Here is a 12179-nt window from a genome sequence, read left to right as displayed (position 1 = left end):
TGAGCTTTACGATACTCGATACCTATCATTGTCAGTGGCAGTGGATGCTTTACACACATTAGTTGTATGCATTTATATATCTAACACCCCATACGCTTTAATAGTTGTTGGTACTTCGTTGCTACAGTAGTAGTTGCATTCTATATATCTCGGATTGCTACCTAGATATTCCTAACAGTGGAACCTTACTCCACTGGTCATTTTTCTATTGATAATAAGAGGATCGAGATAGCCAAGTTTTCACATGCATCTACAGTTGGGTAGTCTAATGTATGCCATGACAGCCACTCATAGTGGGCAATTTGGCATATGCCATGACAACCACCACTGCTCTTGACATAGCATTTGTAGTGGAAATTGTAGCACATTATATGGTTAGACATGGCAAGTGACATTGGGATGCTATGAAGGATATCATGAGATACCTTAGAGGCACTGTATATACATGCATTTGCTATGATAGCCATTATATAGAAGTCATTAGTTACACTGACTCGGATTATGCAAGACATGCAGATAGTAGGAAGTCCATCTCTAGGTATATCTTTACCTATACTAGAGATACTATCTCTTGGATATTCAGTGTATAGAAATGCACCTCCTTACCTACTATCAAGGCTCAATATGTTGCATTCACTGAGGCTTGCAAGGAGGCCCTATGGTTAGGCCGTTTGATTGTAGATCTTGGTATGACTATGACTTATGCATTGCATTTGAATTCAACGAATGCCATTTAGTTGGCATGTAATCCAATCTTCCATGCAAAAACAAAGCATGTTGATGTACACTACTACTTCATCAGAGAGGTGGTCAAGGATAAGACCATTGAGCTTGTCAAAATCCCTATAGATATGAATCCTGTAGATCTACTCACTAAAAGTCTCTTAATGAAACAACATGCCCTTCTTAGGAAACTGATGGGTGTAAGATAAGATGGTGTTGTTCCTCATCCAATGTATCCACATTCATTTGGACAGAGTTGCATTATAAGGTCATGTGCCGACTTGCCATACATAGGAAGCATAAAGAACATGTCCACAATGTGTATTTCCTATCCACCATGACCCGCAAGCCCAAGCCAAAAGGGAAGGCGCGTGCAACAATGCCATCTCAAACCAACTCACCGGTAAACAATTTGCACAAGACAAAAGTGAAGACAATTTGCAGCAATGTGGACCCACGCGGACTTTGCAATAACGCCATCTCAAACCAACTCGCCAATAAACAAGTTGTTGTGTGTCTTTCCAAAGATTATCTTTGTCCGGTCATGTGCCCAACAGCCCCAGGGCCCAACCCCCCTTTTCCTCCATTCCGACTCGTCTGTCGGGATGGGTCTGGAACAGCTGTACGTAAAGATAAAGATTTTTTTTTAATTTTTTTAAAAAAAAGATAACTGAGTAACGCAAAATGAAAATCGCATCTGTAAGCACTTGGTCGGTAATTGCGCAGAAGGAAAGGCAAAGGATGGCGACGACGAACGGAATTGCAGACGTAAATGGCCAGCAAGAAAGCCCTGCTGGCGATGGCCTGCTGCAAGCTGTACGTCTCAGAGAGCAGGAATCCTCAAGCTCTGGAAGCCATAGCCGCCATCCCTGGTCGTGCCTCAGAGGCCCGTCTCATCCACACCTTCACGGACAGCGCTTACAACAGGGTTGGATACACCCTTGTGGCCGCTCTTCACAACAGCTCGTGCCCCCCCCTCCACAATTTGGTGCTGGAGATGGTGCGGACGGCCTTCTGCCACATCGATCTACGGCAGCATAGCGGCACGCACCCGCGCCTTGGTGTCGTGGATCATGTTTGCTTTCATCCTCTCGGAGTTTCCACCTCCCTCCAGTCTGTGGTGCCCTTGGCTACAGCGCTTGCACGGGACATTGGATCTAATTTGGCCTGTAATCGAACTCACCTCGCGCAATACTTTCTGGTTTCATGTATGTTGAATGCTAGATGAGTTTCATGCTTGGCCGGTACTTGAGCATTACTTTGCTGCACTGGTTTCATGTATGAAATGTGAGATGGGATTCATGCATTGGGTGCTTGTTTTTTCCTGTATCTATGTGTTTATGTATGAATGAGCTAAAATTATGCATTCTTCCAGGTGCTTAGGTCTCTCGTGTGTCTGTGTATCCATGTACATGCACGCACATGCACATGTTAATCTGTATTTGTGCAAAAATGATGAAAAAAAGTGTGTTTTTGTGTGTTTGGGGGAGACAAACCAGAAGACACATACGGCTCTTCCTAATGCTTCCCATGACGTAATCAGCTTTTCACTCACCATGAACTAACATGAACAGAACATTGGTTGTGAGAGAGAGAGTGCTTTCTCAAGGTCGAGTATTCCTCTGATCCAGCTGACTCAATACACCTGAGAGAAATGCAAACAAATCAGCATAGTCTTAACGCTTGTCAGCTGGAAGTGTTTGTTTTCTTTTATTATTAATAGAGCTGGAGATCAGTTTTGGACTAAAATGACCGATCTCCCTTCCTTTCTCTATGTCTGCACAGTACCAACATATCTTTATGGAGCTGCCCATCCTGAGGGTCGGCCACTCCATAGCATCCGAAGGGACCTTGGATACTTTTCATCAGATGGAGGGGGGCAGTGGACAGGTGCTGCACTAAGCTCACAGCAACTTCCTGTGCCACCAGATTTTGGCCCTGAATGTGCTCCTGCAAAGACGGGCGTGGTGGTAATCGGTGCATGCCCATGGATTGCCAACTACAATATTCCCTTGCTTTCAACAGACTTGCAGGTGGGTCGTCGAATTGCAAGGAGAGTGAGCACCAGGGGAGGTGGTCTTCCTGGAGTGCAGTGCATGGCCTTGCTCCATGGACCAAGTAAGATGGAAATCGCTTGTAATCTGACTGACTGTTCAGTGACTTCTGCTGATTTGGTGCAAGAAGAGGTGATCAGGCTTGCAGAGAGAGAAGGTATTGTTGCTGAAGCAGGATACTTCACTGACTACTCCGAAGACCAGATCACAGAAATGGCACATCAGGTCCTTGGTGGTGGTGAAGGAAAAAGCATATAATATGAAAGCTTCTTCCAAACCTTGGGTAAGGGGAAACAAGGGAGTACCTGCGGGCCCTCAAAGCAAGCAGCAGCCTCAAGTCACTCACAACTGAATCATTGATGGTATATTTTCTCGTATGTACTGTTCATTTGCGTACAAGCTTCTTCTCTGGACCCTCATGGCTGTTCCAATGGCAAAGCCGAACCGAATCCCATGGCTGTTTCAATGGCGCGTACTTTTCATGTTTCCTGCTTGGCTCCTTCCTTGGTTGGCACAACATCGATTGCTAAAAGTAAACAAAGTGATTTTAATCCAAAGGCCTGCCGTAATAACGGTTTCACCTGAAGGAAGGTGAAATTTGAAATTTGCAATTCTTCTAACGCCACTTGGACCGTACACACACCGCCAAGTCTCAAATTATCATTGGTAAGAAGTCCTCAACCATAGCCACACCTACAAGTCTCAACTTCTTTGAGTAGTGTGATTAGAATGGGCACATTCTTTGATGGTGAGGTCCTTCATCTTGGTACCTTCTATTTTCACTGATCAACTTCGTGGATGATCTAAACAAGGAGTCTTCCTTCAAGCGCTTCGGATCCTTCGATCAACCTCTAACTCTAATGTACTGGCTTCATCACTATCATTAGTAGTATTGTCATGCCATCAACCATACGACTTGTGCATGGCCCTTTCATTTGTGTATGTTAAGGTTGCGCTTGACTAACAAGCTATTTGAGCTAATGTGAAGGCGATGATCTCACCCACTCACTCTCTCTCTCAAATCTCTCCCTCATCTATCCTAGTATATCCATCATGCATTCAAAATGCTACCAAGACTAACATAAAGTATTGAATCAAGAATGAAAAAATATATTGAAGAAGGTGATTAGTTGGATTTATTGCCTTAGGATCATAATAGACAGTTAGAGAGAGTACATTTATTACCTTTAGTTTGGGATATATATATATATATATAGGTTGCATTAATGTCTTGTAAGGCTCCTCATAGGTGTAGAGGTAGCATCATACATCATCACATATCTAGATACAATACACTTCAAGGTACTAAAAAACATAGGATTGGCCTAACAACTCCATTACAATCAAAACAATCAAACCCTAGCAAAGATACCATTTTTTTAAGAGATCCTTGAGACTCTTGGATGAGAGTGTTGCCCACATGATATATCATACACTTGCCTCTCTTTCCATGTATCTCAACTATATTAAAAAGCCATTAGGTATGAGAGAGAGAGTAGATGGTCTCAATAGAATTATATATTTATGCTAGATTTTGCAAAATCTTTACTACGTAGAGTTTGAGTATATCATGCATGATCATCTAGTTTTGCTCACATTGAAACTCTTGGTTGCACAAGCAACACCATCTAGTCTCTTTTTTAATACAATATACTTAGCTCAATTTGAGAGTTCCATTGAACAAGAGGAGGAAGAGACGGAAGAAAATGCCACTTAAGGGGTGATGTCTTCACCTAGCTGTCTAGCCACAGGAGTCTTCTCCTGTCCCAACAAGGGTTTAGGACTCCCAGAAATAGGAGGTTCTCGTAGGTGAGGCACAGGAGGTTGAGTCCTCAAAAATAGACAAAGAGTAGCTAGTTAGAGCAAAGACTACTATATGCTAGACAAAGAAAGCATTAGATTCCCTATGCTCCCATTGGGGGGGGGGGGGGGGGAGATGGTAGAGAGAGAGAGAGAGACCCTAAAGCCTGCATGACATGGAGCGTGTGGCTAACATTGCACTTTGTTCATAGAGAGTGGCTATTGCTTCCGTGGCTTCAAGGACTTGTTATCTACCACATTGTCCCCCTAAAACAATGTTAGGTTGAGCTCTATCCTTCTATGTAGATGATTATGACTGCTCAATTCTAATCCCAACAATAAGATAGAGAGCTAGTCGATTAATAAGGTTCATTGATCCATATGATGGGGTTGTCAAAACCTCCATTCTTTCAATTTTCAACCAGTCATCTAGCAATCTTTAGTTGTCTAAAGAACTTATTGGTCCAATTGCTAGAATGGCAACTGTTAGATGCATGATTGCTTTGGCAACACCCAAAGGTTTAAGTTTGTAGCAAATGGATGTTAAGAATGCCTTCTTATATAGTGAATTGCAAGAAGAGATGTATATGAAACAGCGAGTAAGTTATGAGGATTTAGAGTATCCCACATATGTGTGCAGGTTAAAGAATGCACTCTATGAGTTGAAGCAAGTACGTAAAGCATGGTTTGACAAGATCGGAAAGGATCTTGTTAATATTGGCTTTTATATTTCTAATGATGATCACTCACTTTATGTGAAAAAGGGAGATGAAGGTTTAGTCATCATAGTCATCTATGTGAATGACTTGATTATTACAGGTGACAATGACAATGGGATTCTTGAAGGTAATGAATTTTTTAATGTGATGATGGTATATGGCTATCCCAAAGATAGTATGGCTTGGATATGTTATCCAAGTATGGTATGACATATAAGCCTCTTTCAATACCATTGGAGCAAAATATGAAGGTGAATGTTGATGCTGGGGATGAAATAGAAGACCCTACTATGTTTAGGAGAATAGTAGGGAGTCTGATTTACATTACTCTCACACGGCTAGACTTGAGCTATGCTATTGGCCTTGACAGTCAGTTTATGCAAATGCCTAGAAAGCCTCATTTGAATGTAGTTATGTGCATATTGAGGTATGTGAAGTCCACTTTACATTATAAACTTTTTTATGAGGTAGATAAGGATGTACATGTGTTTAGATACACAAATGTAAATTCGATTAGTTGCATGTCAAAGAGAAGATCTACCAGTGGATTCATATTTTTCCTTGGTAATGCAACAGTTACATTGAGTAGCAAAAAGCAATCTATAATTGCTTTATCAAGTACAAAGGCTAAGTATAGAGATGTTATGGCAGCATGTGAGGTGATATGGCTACAAAAGTTATTGGATAACCTGGATGTCCAAGGAGATGGTCCAATTGTCATTCACTGTCACAACATGACCAGCATACAACTACGTAGGAACCCAATGTTTCATGCTAGAACAAAACACATTGAGATGCACTATTACTTTGTGAGAGAGAATGTACTTGGAAGAGAGATTGACTTGGTATATGTTAGCATATAGGATCAGATAGTTGACATTTTCACGAAGGCATTGGGTGCAGAGAAGCTTCGAAAGTTTTAAAGCTTACTTGGAGTTGTAGAGATACATTTGAGTTTGCTCTTCTTATGTTCTTGAGTGAGCTTCCTCTTATGTGTATGGTGTGTGTTTGGTGCAACAGCTCAAGCAAGTCCCCCTACCATGCAATTCTTGATATCATTTTGATCTCAATTTCTCTTATTTACTTCTCTTCACCAAAAGCATAATCTTTCTTTTTTACTAGAAGAATTCTCTTCCCAAATCGGATAGTAGACTCATGATTACCTCTATTCCAAAAAGATCCCTCAATGCTTAAATCCCAAAAATGATTACATGGATACATATTATAAGATCAAGTAGATCGATAACTCAAGTTTACCTTGCTTATTTAAACAATAATATCATTCCCTTAAAATATTCAACTCTTCATTCTTATTAAATTCTTTTCAATCTTAACTCTTACGTGATCTCAAGTTATAAAAACGTATTTTTTTCTCTTTCTTATACTATGACACCCTCTCATTGAAACCTTACATGGATCCTTTGGTAGTAAATTGAAACTCTTGGTTTCATTAAAAATAATGAACTTAGTTGAACATGGGAGTCTTGGCTCTATGTCGTAAAGGAAACATCAAAAGTAACCCTAACTATAGTTTGATGCTCATTTAAGATGGATATTTTGAAACCAACAAGAGTAGGTAACACTACACTTAGCTCATAGAGAGTAGTAATGGCTTCCATGGCTTAAGGACCAATAAATGTCCACACCATTCTCCTAAAATAATGACAGCTTGGGTTCTATCCTTCTACATAGATGGTTACTCACTAAGATCTAATCCCAATAATAGTATAGAAAGCCATCTAATTAATCCAATTTTCTCATTTAGAGGATGGGGTTTTTATGACCTCCATCCTTTGGCTTTTCACCCACTCACTTAGCAATTTTCACTTGTCTACATAATTTATGCTATTGTATTACACACCTTTCTTAATTAATATATTCCATGTGGTTTGTTACATAATTCCTTTAAGCACATCGATAAATCAATGCATAAACATTCTCTTACCATCAAATAAACATTTTCATAAACATGAAAACTACATTGCCCGTCATTGGCAAGATGATACGTTGATACCTAGTGTTCAGCTATCTAATCCCCAATTAGGTATGTTCTCAAGGAGTATACACCTTGTCCTAGTAGCACAACTGGCTAGTGACCTTTCCTTAATGCAACACTTGACCCTTTTAATCCTTTGAGGGGATCCTATCTAGGGTTTGGCTATATTCTCTAAATATTTCATTCCCTCAATGCTAGCAATCTCCATGTTTGTGTTTGTCATAGCCTTCTTGATTGAGACCCTCATTGTGAATTTACTTGAACTATGGCAAGTAGCCATATAGCCTCCTTAATGGATGACCTAAATTTGGTATAGATCAATGTAGGAAGTGAAGATTTCAATGGATTTTTGATAGAGCTTTCATAATATAGTTGAAAAAGGGAAATAAACATGCTAATTTTTTAATTCTTGGCCTTCCATACCTTGCATGTAAGCTCTCATTCTTTGTCCTGAGACTAGGGGTTGGCAACACTACAAGGTACTTGGCTAAGTAATAATATGCTACACTTGATCCCAAATGTCATTTATATATTTTTTGAGGGATTGCTTTAATGATGATGAAAGATTATGGAATTTGAGAGGAAGGAAATTAAGTAGTGGCCTTCCACAAATGACTTAAAAAAGCAAAAAGATGTGTCCATTTGTGTTCATGTGTAAGACGTGTGTAAAAATTATTGCACCTCTAGGACAAAACCTCAAATGACCATAACACTTGATTAGAAACTCAAAATTCAAAATCAAGTACATAAATAATGTAAACTCTTTAAAAAGCTGTACATTAGAATCTCATATATCCTAGCTTTAAAAGGTCATGATTAAGATACCTAGTAGTCAATAAGTCAATCTTTTTGTACATCAATAAAGGAGATATATTTGATGGCTTATTTATACCGAACTACATTATGTTGGTGGGTTCCAAGCGGACTTCAAATGACCATCACAAGCATACTAAACTAGGTTTTAGTTCTTATAGTCACCACCCCCAATGATGATGATCGAATCATATTCAAAACTCAATTGGAATTATGGTTGTCTACAGAATCATGAAGAAACATCATGTTCTTGATATTTCTTTACAAGTCGTACTTACATACGACTATGAAATGAATATGTAAAGGCGGTCTCACATGACTAATATGTTGATTTGGATCAACCACTTTAGCATCGACCATTTGCCAAAGTATGGGAGCTTTTGTAAATTAGGCTTTTGTGTATAAGTATGAGCATCATTAATATTGTTTGGTTTTCTTACTAATTTTTAAAATTTAGGTATTCTTTAAATTTCTAGGGAGTCTAGGGGTCAAGAGGGAGTTGAACATGTCTTTCAAGAAGAACTTTGATTGCCACTGCCCCTACTAGCCAAACAAAGTTATCTTTGTAGCAATCTTGTGTGAACTGCAAAAATAAGATGAAGAATATGAAGAGGAATAGAGATATATTTATGTAATGCTTAGAAACCAAAAACTTACTTAAGCTATTGATTTATTTTCAAGCATGAACTTTTCTTGAAGAAATCTCCATGAATTTGAAATCACTCTCTATCCACGAGAGGAGGTGTTAGGCCGATGAGGGACTTGTAGGCTGTAGAAAAATACCTCCTTATCCCTTTTTCGCACTGGAAATTTGACCTCAAGGGTAGAAAATATTCTTTTGAAAACCTGCTCTCTATGCTTCTGATAGTCATTTGAAGTCCACTTGGAACACACCAGTAGCAAAAAATACCTCCTTATCCCTTTTTCACCCTGGAAATTTGACCTCAAGGGTAGAAAATATTCTTTTGAAAACCTACTCTATATGCTTCTGATAGTCATTTGAAGTCCAGTTGGAACACACCAATAGCAAAATATTCAATTCCTAACAGTCTAACATCCCCAAGGAAATCATTGAGAGAATTCATTAGGAAATTTTTCCTAAATTTGAGGTTCAATACTGAGGTGCTCCAATGTGAATTGCATATTAAAATGTATTTTAGCATGATATATCAAAGCAAGGAGTAAATCTAATCTTTGCATGAGAATTAAGTGGAGAAGAATATACCCCTTGTGATATGGAATGATAACTTTTTGTAGGCTTTACCTCTTGTAGAAAGCAATCAATTGAGTTTGAATTTGCTTTTGCAGAGATAAGGGGATCAACAACATAAACCTTATTGATCTTATTTGATAGGAGTGTGAGCATCAAGCACCTGGACACAATTGCAATGGACATGTGATTAGTAAAATTTTTCAAAGAGGAAGAAATTGATGGCCTTGACTCAACAATGTGCAAGGGGCAATGCCGAAGTTGACTTATGGTCTTTGTATGTGATGTTCGGTCAAGTTATGTTTCGTAGTCTAGAAATTATTTTCTATGATTAGCAAGTGTTTGAGACAATACAACGTAATTAATTGGACTAGACCAGAATAGTGAGAAGAGTTTGCAATCGATAATGGAGACCCAACAATGCATGAAATGGCATCTCAAATCTATTTAATTGTGAGTGTATGCATTGTGAGTTGGGGATAAGCTCTTAGTGAAAAAATATTTTGTATATATTACAAGTAATTCATGGTAAACAAATGAAAATTACAAAGAGGAGGATATTGATGACCCAGACTCAACAATGCACAAGGAGAAATTCCAAAGTTGACTTGCAACCTTTGTGTGCATTGTTGGATTCATGTATGTTCTATGTCCAAATATTATTTTCTATGATTAGCAAGTGTTTGGGCCAATGTAACAAAATTAATCAGATTGGGCTAAAATGATGAGAAGAGTTTACAACAACAATTGATGATATGGACATGATGATGCAAAAAAGGACATTTGAGAATTATCTAATTGTGAGTGTGCATGCCATGAGGTTCAGGTAAGCTCTTAGTCAAAAACTATTTTGTATCTTTTACAAGCAATTCACAGCAAACAAATAAATATTGCAAAGAGGAGGAAATTGATGATTTGGATTCAATGCCATACAAGGGGGAATTCTGAAGTTGACTTGTGGTCTTTGTGCACACTATTGGGTTTGTGTATGTTCCCTCTTAAAACATTATTTTCTATAATGAGCAAGCATTTGAAACAACACAATAGAAATTAATCGAACCAGGCCAAAATGGTGAGAAGAGTTTACAATCAATTATGCAGACCCAACGATGCGCAAAAGGGCATTTTAAATTTATATAGCTATGAGTGTGCACACATTGGGGTCTGGATAAGCTCTAAGTCGAAAACTATTTATATAATTCACAAGTAATTCATGGCAAACAAATAGTAAGAACTAGGTGAAAATGTTGATATGAGACAGCAATAGTTAATTTGGACATGATGACATGCAAACATGGATTTTGGAGATGTCATGATATTAGTGTGTGCATCGTAGTGTCTGAGTGCATTCTAAGTCAATAAACTATTTTTGCAAGAAGAATGATTATGTGTTGGGACATAAAAAGTAAAAAATAAATTATGATAAATTTTTTGTAGCCTAACATACTTGAGAAGTATTAATATTGTCGTATCATTAATTTCTTTGTCTTTCCTATGTGAAGAAAGATTATGTCTTCTAGTGAGATAGAGAGGTACTATGGATCTTTATCATCTGACAACTACTTGCCCTACAATCTAATTTAGCCTTCTAAAATTTTCATTTTTTAGGTCCAAGATATTATCATTACTTTGCTCTCTTGTTTATCATTACCTTGCTCTTTGTGTTTATCACCCCCTTGGCTTTTGGGCTCTTTCTCTTTATCATCTACCTCTCTATTTTTGTTTTCATCTTTATCATCTACCTCTATTTTTGTTTTCAAGTGTTTTATCTTCTTGTCCTCTTGAAGATGTGTCATTTTCATTCTCCTTATCATTTATGTCTTTTTGTTCATCATCCAACTTTCTCTACTATTCACCTTGGGTATCTAGTAATTTGTCATCGACCTCTTGAAGATCTATCATTGTCATTCTCCTTACCAACAAGTTTTCTTGTTTATCATCTACCTTTTTCTACTACTAACCCTCAATCTCAGGAAAATTGTCTCCTCACTACAAGGATACAGGAGTATAGCGACGACCATTTCCAATGCAAATTAGTGACGTCGCTATTTGCATTGCTAAATGCGATGCAAATAGCGACGATACTCGGGTGAAAAAAAGCGGGCCGAAACCCGAGCACGTCATTTTGCGCGAACGAACGAAAGAGGGATCGAAAGGGAGAGAAAACTGCATCTTGCATTTGAGAGGGAGAGGGAGAGAAAGAGGAACAAGGAGAGCTTCTCACTGCCACCGCCACTGTTTGCAAAGAAGAGGAGGATGTGTACGGAGGGTGAAGAGGAACCGCCATCGCGAAGTGGAGCCTCCAAATCCATCCTCAAGCCTTTGCGGTGAGTGCATTGTTCCCTCTTGCTTTGTTTTGTTTTTTCTCCTTTTCTTTTGCTTGTTTTTGTTAAAAATCATGTAAATTGAGAGAGAAAGAGAGAAAATGAGAGGGGGAGAGGAAGAGAGAAAAAGAAAGAAAGAACAAGAGAGAGAGGGAAAAAACATTAAACATAATAGAGAAAGAGAGAAAGAGAGAGAGAGGGAGAGAGAGAGGAGAATGAATGAATAAAAAACAAAGAGAGGGTAAAATCATGTTCTTTAATTTCTTCTTTTCTTGTTTGTAGCAGTAGTAATAGTAATAGTAGTAGTAGTAGTAGTAGTAGTAGTAGTAGTTCTTTAATTTCTTCTTTTCTTATTTATAGTGGTAGTAGTGGTGGTACTGGTAGTAGTAGTAGTTCTTTAATTTATCTTTTTCTTGTTTTGTAGTAGTAGTTGTTGTTGTTTTTGTTGTTGTTGTTTTATTTCTTCTTTTTTTCTTTTCTTGTTTGTTGTTGTTGTGATAGTGGTAGTAGTGGTAGTGGTAGTGGTAGTGGTAGTGGTAG

At 38.3% G+C, this 12179-nt stretch overlaps 1 protein-coding gene across 2 annotated transcripts; it reads left to right on the top strand.

The window, feature by feature from the left end:
- Positions 1–1435: 1435 nt before the first annotated feature.
- LOC148025131 (folic acid binding / transferase) lies at positions 1436–3806 on the top strand. 2 transcript variants are annotated; one of them, XM_087694854.1, is made up of 2 exons: positions 1436–1931; positions 2509–3806. In XM_087694854.1, the coding sequence occupies exons 1-2, from the start codon at positions 1496–1498 to the stop codon at positions 3033–3035; spliced, it is 963 nt and encodes a 320-aa protein (XP_087550980.1). In that variant the 5' UTR covers positions 1436–1495; the 3' UTR covers positions 3036–3806. The 2 variants fall into 2 exon arrangements, with proteins under 2 accessions (XP_087550980.1, XP_087550981.1); XM_087694855.1 differs by having other exon boundaries at positions 1436–1892; positions 2509–3803.
- The last annotated feature ends 8373 nt before the right edge of the window (positions 3807–12179 follow it).

Source organism: Lygodium microphyllum, chromosome 15 (genome assembly GCF_053477565.2).
Source record: "Lygodium microphyllum isolate KBCC chromosome 15, Lygodium_microphyllum_v1.1.10, whole genome shotgun sequence".
NCBI lineage: Eukaryota > Viridiplantae > Streptophyta > Polypodiopsida > Schizaeales > Lygodiaceae > Lygodium > Lygodium microphyllum.
Note: the sequence above shows the minus strand (reverse complement) of the source record. Positions and strands in the feature narration are given on the sequence as shown.

What these genes read in the sequence shown, in the direction of transcription:
- LOC148025131 (XM_087694854.1), top strand. Translation starts at nt 1,496, where the DNA reads ATGGCCAGCAAGAAAGCCCTGCTGGCGATGGCCTGCTGCAAGCTGTAC. An exon ending in GCAATACTTTCTGGTTTCAT is followed by an intron (nt 1,932 to 2,508) that starts GTATGTTGAATG and finishes ATGTCTGCACAG; the next exon opens with TACCAACATATCTTTATGGA.